The 13,470-nt window shown below is 47.5% G+C and overlaps 1 protein-coding gene across 1 annotated transcript in view; it reads right to left on the bottom strand.

Moving 5' to 3' along the window:
• The window catches only part of SCTR (secretin receptor), a 76,053-nt gene extending 62,986 nt beyond the window's left edge, over positions 1-13,067 (bottom strand). The window contains exon 1 of the mRNA XM_036079621.2: positions 12,948-13,067. Coding sequence (XP_035935514.2) covers positions 12,948-13,016 — 69 coding nt within the window. The 5' untranslated portion in view covers positions 13,017-13,067. The remainder of the gene's footprint in view (positions 1-12,947) is intronic.
• Positions 13,068-13,470: the final 403 nt, after the last annotated feature.

Here is a 13,470-nt window from a genome sequence, read left to right as displayed (position 1 = left end):
CCCAGGTGCCCCTATTTTACTTTGTATGTTTTTAAAGTAGGCTCTACACCCAATGTGGGGCTCGAACTCAGGACCCTGAAATCAAGAGTCGCACATTCTACCGACTGAGCCAGCCAGGATCCCCTGTTTTTGTATTTTGTTTTAATAACAGCCATCTTGATGGGTGTGAAGTGGCTCATTCCACATTTCTATTTCCCTTGATCCTTCCATTAGAATGTAATAAACCAAAATACTTTTGTGTTGTGGTGGCTTGCCAGCAGAAGCATTCTGCTGAAAGGACTGAGCCCATGGCTCCATATGGTGACCAGCAATTAAGAAAAGGGGCCCTTCCAGGGGTGCCTGGGTGGCTCAGTCGTTAAGCATCTGCCTTCAGCTCAGGTCATGATCCCAGGGTCCTGGGATCGAGCCCCGCATCGGACTCCCTGTTCAGCGAGAAGTCTTCTTCTCCCTCTCCCACTCCCCCTGCTTGTGTTCCCTCTCTTGCTGTGTCTCTCTCTGTCAAATAAATAAATAAAATCTTAAAAAAAAATGGGGCCCTTCGGGGTGCTGGGAGAGGCTGGGAGGAGTGTGTTCAATGGAGCAACCACCCAGTAGGGGCATTGGAGAGAGAATAAATGGGAAACAAGCCCTCTTGTGATCTAAATTAACCTAGAGAAGGGAAGGAGAAGCTGCATGTATATTTATATGTATATTTCTATATCATTATTAAACATAATTTTACTTAAAATTCACAGGCGAGGGGCGCCTGGGTGGCTCAGTCAGTTAACTGTCCAACTCTTGGTTTTGGCTCAGTTCATGATTTCAGGGTCATGAGATCGAGCCCAAAGTCCGGCTCTGCGCTCTTCACTGAGTCTGCTTGGGATTCTCTCTCCCTCTTCCTTTGCCCTTCCCCACCGTGCTCTCTCTGTCCCTCTCAAAAATAAATAAATAAAATCTTTATAAATAAATAAATGAATAAATAAATACATACATACATAAAATTCACAGGAGAAACAAATGAAGATGAAAGAACTGCTAACATTGTTCTCAAAACAAGAGCTATTAGTCCTTAAAAGTTACCTTTAAACAGTTAAAAAATTTGTATTTGTGTATATGTGGTTTTTTTTTCTTTTACTTGTACGAGTGCCAAGGAGTTTGTCATGAAAAATAGCAGTTTCCTTCCCTAATCTTTATCTACTTTCCAGAGGCAACCATTTCAACTCTTTGTAGCTGTTCATTTTTGTTTTTAATCTCCATATTGTTTTTAAGATTTTTTTAAAGTAATCTCTACACCCAACGTGGGGCTCAAACTCACAACCCCAAGATCAAGAGTCACATGCTTCTCTGACTGAGCCAGCCAGGCACCCCTCCATATTTAAATATTATATTCCTATACTGCTATTTCTTGGTTTATTAATCTGAGACACTATTTAAAACTCTCTGTTATGGAAGATAAAGATTTAGATGTTTTTAAATCTCCCTACATATACTTCTGTCCCCCATATGAACATACACTTCTCTTGATTTAATTTTTAGTTAAATGAATGGTCTATATTTATAATGTCTTGTTTTGACTGTGAAATATCATTCACCGCTAAGTCTAGCCATGTAAAATGATTATGTCTCTTCTTGTACATATTGTTTTTCTTGAGGTTAATAATTACTTTGTTTTTCTCATTTGATTAGTGTTCTATGTACATATGGCTAATTTTTCCAAGTGCTCCAACAGCTCCGAGAGACATCTATCAACAGTTGTATTTGTTTTACTTCTGGAGACCTCCCTGCCGGTCCTCCTTCCTCTTGCTCCAATCTGGGCCTGATGCCTGGCTGTGGTTTGGGGTACCTCTCCCCAACTCTTCTGACTAGACTTCACTTTCATAGATTCCACATCTTTTTCCTTGCTTCACTTCCTTGTTTTGCAGAAGCACATTCTCTAGTCACTTCCTATGAAAGCGTATGTAGGAGATAAACTTTGAAATCTCTGCAGGAGTGAAAAAGCTTCTATTAATTTGATAATTAATCAAATTTGGGCAGAGAATTCTGGGTTGAAAAGAAATTTCCTTCCATATTTTGAAGGCATTTCTCCTTCTCTCTTCCAATATCTATAAGAAATCCAATTGTGCTTCCAAACCTTCTGTATGTGACTTCTGTTTTCTCTGTAGAAATACTCAGGACTTTTCTTGTTTTTTTTTTTAAAGATTTTTTTAAATTTATTTATTTGACAGAGAGAGAGATAGTGAGAGAGGGAACACAAGCAGGGGGAGTGGGAGAGGGAGAAGCAGGCCTCCCGCAGAGCAGAGAGCCCGATGCGGGGCTCGATCCCAGGACCCTGGGATCATGACCTGAGCCGAAGGCAGACGCTTAACGACTGAGCCACCCAGGCGCCCCAGGATTTTTCTTGTTTTTAGTTGCTTTTAAATTCCTTGCGGAAATGTTTTTTTTATTCGTTCATTAGATACTCTGGGGACATTTCTATCTGAAGATTTGTGTTCTTCATGTCTGGGAATTTTTTAAATGTTATGTGATTTATTTTACTACTTCCTCCCTTCATCTTCTCTATTCTGTCTTCCTAGAATTCATATTATTTGAATAATGGACAACCCAGATGGACCCTCTAGTCTTTTCACCTTCCTCTACTCTTCTACCATTGTGTCACTTGACATCACTTGTTGAGTTTCCTAATAAATGTTTTGTCATCATACACTTAATTTCCAGGCAGCCTTTCTTATTCTCTGGTGATTCCTTTTGTCCAGCACCCTCTTTCCCACACTCTTTCTTCTTAGATCTGGCATCCTTTTTTTTTTTTTTTAAGATTTATTTATTTATTTGAAGAGACAGAGCACGAGGAGGGGGAGGGAGAAAGGGAGAGGGAGAGAGAGAATCCTCAGGCAGACTCCCTGTTGAGCGTGGAGACGGACGCAGGGCTGAATCCCGGGACCCTGAGATCATGACCTGAGCTGAAATCAAGAGTCAGACGCTTAACCACCTGAGCCACCCAGGTGCCCCTAGATCTTTTTAAAGAACTGTATTTCAGGATATTAACTGTAGTCATGTGACCTTTTTCTCCTCTCTGCATGGTGGATATTTCCTCTTTCCCTTCTGTTTGTTTGCTTTCACATTGGAGGCCTTCCTTAATGCCATATATATATATATATACATACATATATATACACACACACACACACATATACACACATATATGTTATTGTATATAATATATGTATGTATGTATATTATGGAAGTATGGTTGACACACACTGTTACATTAGTTTCAGGTGCACAACGTAATGATTCCACAAATCTATACATTAATGCTGTGCTCACCTCCAGTGTAGCTGCCATCAGTCCCCATACAACCCTATCACAATCCCATTGGCTAAGGTCGCTGTGCTGTGCTCAACGCCACAGTTAAGCTTGAAGCACTAATGGGGTCCTTAGAACCACCGTGGGCCTGAACAGTTTGTGGCCTTTGCTATACAATAAATAATCGGGCTGAGAGGGTCCCCACAGTCAGGATCTCTGTTTGTCCTCCGTGCTCGGAGCCTTTCCAGGGCTCTGCAGGCCGACCGGACCACTGGTCATCCACACCCCTCCGCCCGGCGCACACACGTAGCTTGGTATTTTTCCCACAATGCTACCCCTACTTCATTCGCTTTCCATTCCCAAAGATTTCTTGAAATCTCTGCTTTATTGTTGTATCATCTTGTTCCCTTTGACTCTGTGGGTTTGTACCCTTGTGATTCCTTTACTATCATGTTAAGGATGTTCCCAGGGACAGAGTAGATAAACGCCTGTGGTTATCTGCCATTTGAAACTGGATGTCCTAATGTAACATTCAAATATAATAGAAATATATATTTGGTGTTCATCTCTGGTTCCTGGCCTAGTGATCCTAAAACCCTTGTAATTTTCTGAGCATTAGGGGTGAGAAAAGCATCTTTTGTTATAATATTGGGTCTTACTCCTCAGTTCCTAATACAAGAGCTTCTAAGACCCTTGGGATCTCCAAAGTGATGAGTGACTTTGTATATGCTGATAAGACGACTGGTGGCTGGAGCCCCTAGATATCTGCAGGATGGGGGCTGGTCACCAGAAAGACCAACCATGGGGTGAGAGATTGGAACTTCCAGCTGCCCTTCTGACCACAGGAGATGGGAGGGAGGGCAGAGACTGAGTTAGTCACCGATGGTCAGTGATTTCGTCAATCATGCCTATGTAATGAAACCTACATAAATACCCTACACAAGAGGGTTTGGAGAGCATCCATGTTCCCCCTTCCTCACCCTCTGCATCTCTTCCACTTGGCTGTCCCTGAGTGGTATCCTTTATGATAAACCAGTAATGGCAAGTAAAGTACTTTCCTGAGTTCTGTGAGCTCTTCTAGCAAATTACCGAATGAAAGGAAGAGGTCATGGGAATCCCCGATGTATAGCAGATCAGCCAGAAGTACGGGTGACCCAGGTTCGTGATTGGCATCTAAAGTAGAAGCGGTCTTGTGGACTGTGTCCTTAACCCACAGGGTCTGTGCTGATTCCAGGTGGTTAGAGTCAGAACTGAATTGAATTTGATTTTTTTTTTAAGATTTTATTTATTTATTTGAGAGAGAGAGCATGAGCCAGGGGAGGGGCAGAGAGAGAAGGAGAAGCAGACTCCTCGCTGAGCAGGGGGCATGTGACTTTTGTGACTCGATCCTGGGGCTTAATCCTGGGACTCCCAGAATCATGACCTGAGCCAAAGGCAGACGCTTAACCAACTGAGCCACCCAGGTGCCCCAGAACTGAATTGAATTTTAGAACACCCAGCTGGTGTCTGGCGAGTTTAATTGGTTGTCAATGTGAGGAAAAACCACATATATTTAGCACCGTAAGTGAAATATTTTGAGCAGAAAATCCCAAAATAGTTGGTACCAAGAATGGGATGCTGCTTCGTAGTAAAAATGGCATCTCGGACCAAAGTACACTTAAAAATATGTATTCCTCATAAGTTCACTAAGAGAGTATAAGAAAAAGGGATTTTACTAAATGGTACTTTTCTTTATTATTTAAGTTAACCAAACAAAAAGACACGTTACATGACTTTCCTCTTCAGTTTCAGATTTTGAGTCCAGGCCATCTTTACATCTGGAGTTTTAAAAATATTGCTGCAATCATGTCAAACTTTAAAAAGAATACTGGCATCATGAAATTTTTCATATAACTTTTGTCTTTTGCTGGAATTTTAAGTTAACTTTCTTTTTTCTTGTTAATCACAAAATTCATAGGCCTTCACCTTATCCCTTGCATAGCATAGTTGCACTCCATGGTCCTGAATAGAGCAGCTCTGCCAAGGAGCCTCTCTGGAAGTGACTTCAAGGAGTCTTCGACTTTCTGGACTAAGTCCTCTGTTTCAGAACTGTGGAACTGATCTGCCCATTGCCATCCTGGGTAAATTACACTTTTTTGTATCCCATATTTTATTTTTATTTTTTTAAGTAGGCTCCATAGCCAACATGGGTCTTGAACTCATAACCCTGCGATCAAGAGTCACATGCTCTACCGACTGAGCCAGCCGGCACCCCTGTATCCCATATTTTAGATTCAGTTTTGGCTTTGCTGGGAATAACCTCTAGTAATTTTTTTTTTTTAAGAAAGGCACTTAAGTTGTAATCTTTCTTAGACTGTGTATCTAGTAGTGTCTCTGTACAAGTATCACTCTTTGATACTTCAGCACTGACCTTGGCCCCCAGTCATGGCTGGCCCACTACAGTGAACAAGTTCATACTTGTTGCTTCATGATTGTGTGATTAGCTTCCACTGTCCCATTCTTTGGGGTATTTTCTCAGATGGTAGACATATTTTGAGGTGTCTGCTCAACCTATTAGGCAACAACTCTTCTCTGAGAAGACCCCTTCACCCTTAGGTGTGTGGTGAAGTCCCATTTCAATGATCAGACCTTTGGAGAAAACCTAACCGAGATTGGGACAATGTGCTTTCCTCTCTTGGATATTTGGTATTGTAAGGGGGAGTAAGGTCAATCTCTCCCATTCCTAAAGCATGTACTCTTGGAAAGCTATGGGGCAGCCATATTCTATCCTTCAGAAAGCAACAGAAAACTTCAGTCTGCAGAGAGAGAGAATAATTAAGCAAAATAAGAGAAGAAAGATGTCAAGAGAGAATTCTACTAGTTTAACTTTGGACTCTTGAATCTGAAAAGGTAAAATCTGGGAGGAGATAAAGTGAAAATCTATTGGATTCCGAAGAAGGTGAAGAGACTCAACATCACTCTGCCAATCACACTTTATGATATAATCACTTGCCTGCCAACTTAGACTGGAAAAGAATTTTTTCAAGGGGGAAATAAAAGGAGACATGGTACTAGCTAGTTTATACAATGAGAACTAAGAAGAGGAAACTCATTACCAAATAACCAGTTCAAAATGCAAAATTTCATCAAATACTTATTGGGCACCTACTCTATGCCAAGCAATTGATTCATCACTGGGGACACGAAGGTGAATGGGACATAGTTCCTGCTCTTGAAGCTCATGGCTTGAGGGGTCCAGAGAGGCCATCGCTGAAGTACACAACGAAGGCAGCAGCGAGATCATAATGGACCAAGAGTGGAGGCAGGGGACCCGCCCTCCAGGAGGTGGCTCCACAGCTTCGGGAAGAAATGAGAGTCATTGGACCCAGAACAGCAACACCAGAACATCCCATAAAGAATAGCGCCCGGATGTGACAGTGAACAGGCAGATTATGCAGCAGCAGGCCGTGGACTGAATGTTGGGGTAAGGGCAGGGGACAGCGTGACTCCCACGAGGCTGGTTTGGGTGCCTCCATAGTTTCAAGAACAGGAAAAACAAGGAAAAGAGAAGAGAAGAAGGCTTGGGAGCTGGGGTAAGATGAGTTTGGAAGGCTGGATTTATGACAGGGTAGGACTGCTGAGGAAGATCACACAGTAAGAGTGAACAGAGTGAGGAGAGCAAGGACAAGCCTGGACAAGAGATCCTTACAGGACTGAGAAGATGGAGTGCAAATGGTGATCAGAAACTCGTAAAGAGCAGAAGCCAACGGAGTGCGGAGTGGAAAGGAGGGAGGGTCCCGCACGGGATACCTCGAGAGGCAGGGGTCCCATGCCCGCTTTGCCCAAGACAGTCAGGTGTATGCCCGCCATCTTGACATCATTACTGACAACCTCCCGTCTCTCTCATAAATCATGTGGTCCCTCTAGGTCGGACCAGGGCCAAAAAGGGTGTAATGAAGACAACGAAATTAAGGTCACACAAGAGACTGATTTCAGCGGGTGGTGGGGTGGGAGCGGGCGGTGGCAGGCTAAGAAATCAGTGTAAGTGGAAGCAAGCATCATGGATGCTTCTTCCCAGAAGCTGGCCGTCAGGGGGCAGAGATGGAACAGCGGTTGGAAGGCCCAGAGTGCAGAGGGAGGGCTCTTTACCACCTGGTTGGACAGACTTGGGCAAGTTGACCAGCTGATGGGGAAAGACGGTTAGAGGAAAATGGTAAAGACTGGGCACGATGGCTTGGCTGTGTCCTCTCAGGATGGGAGTGCCCATGGATTTGGGCCAAAGGATTAGGAGCACAGGTGCAGGGACTGGCCACACCAGCTGCAGAAGTGCCTCTCTTCCACTCAGCTGATGCTAGGGACTGAATGTCTGTGACACCCTCAAATTCCTATGTTGAAACCCTATCCCCCAGAGTAGCTGTATTTGGAGACAAGGCCTGGAGGGAGGTAACGAAGGTTAAACATGGTCATAAGGGTGGGCCCCTGATCTGATAGGATTAGTGTCCTTATAAGAAGAGACACCAGAGAGCTTGGGTAGTGATCCCAGGGTCCTGGGATCAAGCCCTGCGTTGGGCTCCCTGCTCGGTGGGAAGCCTGCTTCTCCATCTCCCACTCCCCCTGCTTGTGTTCCTGCTCTCGCTGTCTCTCTCTCTCTCTGTCAAATAAATAAATAAAATCTTAAAAAAAAAAAAAAAGAGCCAGATGTTGGTCGGAGGAAGTTCATTCTCTGACTCTCAGGAAATAGGAGGCAAGCCTGTCTATTGAAAATGAAAGAGGGGGGGCGCCTGGGTGGCTCAGTTGGTTAAGCGACTGCCTTCGGCTCAGGTCATGATCCTGGAGTCCCTGGATCGAGTCCCGCATCGGGCTCCCTGCTCTGCAGGGAGCCTGCTTCTCCCTCTGACCCTCCCCCTTCTCATGTGCTCTCTCATTCTCTCTGTCTCAAATAAATAAATAAAATCTTTAAAAAAAAAAAAAAAAAAGAAAAGAAAAGAAAATGAAAGAGGGGTTGGTAAGATCAGGAACATAGACATCAGGGAGAGCCCACTGGTGAGGGATCGATGTCGGACATACGGGGATTCTGGAGAAAACAGGAAAACTTAGGAATGTTGGCAGCATGGTGGGCTGGGACTTCAGGACAAGGCCAAGCAGAGATGTCCCTTCCCTGAATGCTCCTTGGAATCTGCCGGACACGGAATATTGAGGCTGGCTGAGCCCCAGGATATTATTATTTTCTGGAGTCCACAGGAACACTGAGCAGCCCTCTGTTTGTAATGTAAGCAAGTAGATAGGATCTGAGTGTTGTGGATTTTACCTTGGGCTGCAGGTTGTCCCAATGCCCGAGTGAAGGTCAGTGGTGAGAAACCTCAGCTTGCTAAGGGCAGGGAAGCATGGAGTAAGTCGGGGGACATTGGAGGGCGCCACTGTGGTGGTGGAACTCTAACCCTGGTTATGAAGTCTGGGCTTTCAAAGACGGGGACCAGGAAGAGAGCTATGTGCTCCCTCCTTCCTGGACATGGAGGAAGCCATAGGGCAGGGATAATGGGGACAGGGTGGAGAGAGGTGGGCTCCATGGGAGCGCAGAAAGGCGATGCCAAAGCTAAGAGAAGGAGCCCCCTAAGGAGTCTGGGAAGTGTACTGCCTGCTTGATTGATTTTGTGACCCCAAGCTCATCTCTGGCCCCTTTAATAAAACGCTGTGTGTAATTCAGTATTTGTTTTATGTTTTATAAAGCGATTAGATTAAACTGAAATTAATGTCACTTTGAGGCTTGGGAGAGCATTTTGCGACAGCCCCTTGGGTACCAGAAACCAGTGCAGGCCTCTTTCTGGGAGCAGATGCGGGTACTGGTGAGGAATCCCGGGGTTGGGTCCTCACACCGCGTCTGGGTGGGTGGCCCTGACAAATGGCTTCACCTCTCTCTGAGCCTCTGCTCCTTCCTCTGCACAATGAGGGTTATGAGACTAAAGTCAGAGGGTGCTGGCAAGGACTTGGCAGAGTATCTGGTGTGAAGTGAGTGCTCAGTAAAGGACACCTTTATCATCATCATCTTCATTCACATTCATTTTAGAGATAATAGCAATTTCAAAAGAAATCCACAAATATTTCCCCAGAAGATGAGAGGGTGATCTTTCAGGGATATAAAAAATCCCAGGGGCGCCTGCGTGGCTCAGTCATTAAGCATCTGCCTTCAGCTCAGCTCATGATCCCAGGGTCCTGGAATCGAGCCCCGCATCGGGCTCCTTGCTTAGCAGGGGGCCTGCTTCTCCCTCTCCCTCTGCCTTCCGTTCCCCCTGCTTGTGCGCGCGCTCTCTCTCTCTCTCTCCCTCTGTCAGATAAATAAATAAAATCTTAAAAAAAAAAAAAATCCCAGAGAGCCTCATCTGAAGAGTTGTCAATAGCCAGCTCCTCAGATGACCCTTGCAGGTCTTCCTAAAATTCTGCTCGCCCGGTTGCCACCGAGCTTGTTAGCCCCTGGGGGTGGTAGCACCATGTGCCAGACCCCCAAGCCAGGACCTTTTCTGTTTCTGAGCCATCCACTGAGACAGAAGGGAGAGAGGTGGGAGAGCAGGGAGGGAGGCTGGAGAAGATCAAGCCCATTCTCAGCACAAGTCATTTTGTCTGCAAGTGGGTGTTCATCGAGGACCTTGGCTCCGATTCCTTGTCACCAAGCCCACTCTCCTGAATCCAACATGCAATTGACCCCTATTGTTAGTTCTGCTCATGCATTTCCCCTGAAACAGGACAACCTTTAAGGCAGTGGTTCTCGACCGGGGCAGTTCTGCCCTCCCTTCCTCCCAGAGGACATCGGGTAATGTCTGGAGACATTTTTCTGTGGGCACAACGTGGACAGGTGCTCCTGGCTTCCAGTGGGTAAAGGCCAGGGATGGTGCTAGATGCACACAATGCACAGGACAGTCCCCCAAGACAAAGAATTCTGTGACTCCCCCTCTGTCCTCCGGATCCTCATTAGTACTTCCCTCTGGCTTCCTCCATGCCGGGGGAAGACCTAGCTCCCTTCCTGGCACCCTTGCTGAAAGCCCAGATTTAATATCCGGGGTTACAGTGTCAAAGTTAAGAAACCCCATTTGAAGGAAAAGGCAACCCTCTCCACCCCACTTAACTCACTATGGTTATCGAGTTGGCAGTTTGCCAGATGCCACGGATTAAAAAGCCCTACCTTGAGTGACTGTTTTTCATTGGCTTGACATGGTTATGTACAATTTTATAAGCAAGGGTTACCTTCAAGATGTCATTGTTTATTACTTGGTGCTATACGAAAGTGCCACAGCTTACGACACTCCCTTTGGATGTCGTCACTTCATTCATTCACTCACTCACTCATTCACTCAACCAACACAAACTCATTGAGCTCCTTCTTACGCTGAGACAGGCTCTAGGGATAGAGGATGAATAAGACATCTCAAAGTGTGCGTACTGGGGAGGAGGAAGAGGACAGATGTGCTAGTGAATAATCTCAACATCCTTCCAGGTAAAAGTCCTCATGAGATTCATGGGGGTGGGATAGCAAAGGGGGGTGTGGTCCATGTTTCCTCTGGCGGTCTCAGAAAGCTGGCCCCTTCAGCCATCATCACTTTCTGGTTTCCATTTGCAAGGGACCCTCCTGACACTTCCCTATATGGAAAGGCAAGGGGGGAAGGTGGGTAGCAGTAATAAGCAGTTTGGCCTAATGATGCCCCATTAGGAAGATGCCTATGATCTCACACAATGCGGGGGCCCCATATAAATAAAAAATTGTTTGAATGCCCTTAAATTTCCAAATCAAATGTCCAACCACTCAGAGACAAAGAAACAGAAGGTAAGCAGGGTTTCAAAGCCTGGGAAATACTCCAAACAAAGTAGGTCAGTTCCATTCTTGTTTATTAAAGGAGTTCTTGCCAAGAAGTATGAGACCTCAGGTCTGGATAAGCCCATAAAATACCCAGAAGACCAAGACTTACACACAGGAAACCATCTTGTGATAATACAAGGCAGGACATGAGTGTATGAAAATGTCATGTAAAGACAAAGGACGTAAGGGAGAGCACCCTGGGTGACCGGGATCAAGCGATCTGGTTGCTAGTCCCAACTCTACAGCTAACTTGTTGATTTGGGGCAACTCTCTTTTCTCTGTGGGTCTCAGTTCGCTCATCTGTAAAATAAGGGAATTGGACCAGAGCGTCATGAAGCAGCCTTCCAAGGCACACTGAAGAATCAAACCAAGTGAAAGCTCTTATTTCCCCCTCTGCTTATTCCTAACCTGGGGGCCCCTTGAGACTAAAAATGTAGGTTGAACCTCAGTCCTGAAGCCCAGCCACCTGTTGATTTCTTTTGACAACCTCAGGGTTACTGCAAATACTTAAGAAGGAGGTGGGGAAGGTGATAAGGAAGAAGCTATTACCTCTCCCATCCCTGGGCACTGAATAACAGCACACGCAGAGGCTTTGAATTGTCCCCAGGGTCCTGGGTGGCACTTCCCCAAATTGGGGGTTCCGATTAGTGAGTGGGTACTATTGCTCTAGCACCTTCCAACCACCAGGCCCTGCCGCTGGTGAGAAGAGGCTCCAGGGTTACAAGGGAGCTGGGAACGAGAGTCCCAAATTCTACTTTTCCATACTACTGCTGCTAGAATGTCAAGGAGCTGCTGGATGGGCAGCTCCTGAGTGTCAACACTCCCATCAGTTCTGGGAGTGAAGGGTTTTCTTATAATCAAACAGGAGAGGACTACAGGAAGGCAAGGTCATTGGACACCTGGAAGGACTCACCCAGGACAGAGACTGGAGACTCCAAATTGGGTCCCCAAGTACTTTGCCTGGGGAGTTTCTTGGGACAGAGGCCTTAAAGGCCAGTTTGCAATGCTGGTGGGAAGAAGTGGTTCTGGAATCTGCACCCCCCCCCACTCCCCGCCCCACCACCCCCTCCCCATTCCTTCCATCCTGGCTGTCTGGGTACAGATCCCAGTGGGAGAAGCCCTGGATTCCAAGGCATTCCTGTGGGAAAGGAAAACAAGCCACCCACTCTGCCTTTCTCTGGACCGGGTTTTCGGAGATCAGCTCCTCCCAGGACGCCCCAGACATGCAGACTTTAGGGAGCCAAATCCCAAAGGGGAGGGAGGGAGTTGCTAATGGTCCCACCATAGACAGAGCCGGCAGCTCCAGCCAGAGCTTTCTGAGGTTTCCCCTTCTGCAGCCCTGGGGGTGCGTGTGTGTGTGTGTGTGTGTGTGAGAGAGAGAGAGAGAGAGAGAGAGGGAGAGAGAGAGAGAGAATGTCAAGGCTTTGGGGCCAACGGACATGGGCTCCAATCAACTTTTCCTAGGGCAAGATTTTTGGCCTCTTAAAGTCTCTGTTTCCTTGTGCGTAAAGAGAGGGGGACACTACCAACCTGGAAAACCCATCAGGAGGTAGCGATGAAATAATGGAGGCAGAATGCCCAGCGCACAATGGGCACTGCTAGGGGCGCCTCCAGAGTTTCCGTCGGGGCACAGCCTGGAGGGAGGGGATGGCGTGGAGGGGAGAGGGGGTTTACCTTAGGGCTGCCTTCGCCGGGCGCACTTGCCGTTTTTACTCCGGGGGAGGAGGCTATCTGGAGAGGAGCCGATAGAGATGATCCTTGGGGGAAGGGGGAACGGGGTGTCAGGGTTCCCCCTCCTCCACGGAAGATCTGGGGACCCACGGAGGGGAGCGGTACTCACCGTGTGTGCAGCGCAGGCGAGCAGCAGCAGCAGGGGCGGCCGCAGCCACAGAAGCAAGCGGGGACGCATGGTGCTCGGCGCGTTCCCCGCGGGTGGGGGGGGGAGCGGGGAGAGCGCCTCGACGGCCGCCCCTCCTGTGCGCACCCCGGGTCCGGGAGCTCAGCGCCCTCCGCGGGGGCCCCGGCCGCCCGCCGCGTCCGGAGGAGCCATGGCTGTGGGCCACCCAGCCCGCGGCGAGCCCCAGGACTGCTCGTCCTCGGAAGAGGTGGCCGCGCGCTAAGCCGCCCAGCCCATTGATAAGGACGCGCGGCGCGGCGGGCGCTCCTCCACCCAGCCGCGACTGGCGGGCAGGGGAGGAGGCGGAGGGAGCGCGCGGGGGGCCGCAGGCGGCTCCGGCAGGCTCAGCCCGGGGGCGGAGGAGACCGGCAGAGGGCACGCTGCCTCAGCCTCGGACGCTGCAACACCCCCGAGTCCCGAAAGAGCGCTAAGTTCTGGGGCAGCCCTGCCGCAAGCTGGCCACCCG

The sequence above is a fragment of the Halichoerus grypus genome, chromosome 4 (assembly GCF_964656455.1).
Source record: "Halichoerus grypus chromosome 4, mHalGry1.hap1.1, whole genome shotgun sequence".
NCBI classification, from domain to species: Eukaryota; Metazoa; Chordata; class Mammalia; order Carnivora; family Phocidae; genus Halichoerus; species Halichoerus grypus.
Note: the sequence above shows the minus strand (reverse complement) of the source record. Positions and strands in the feature narration are given on the sequence as shown.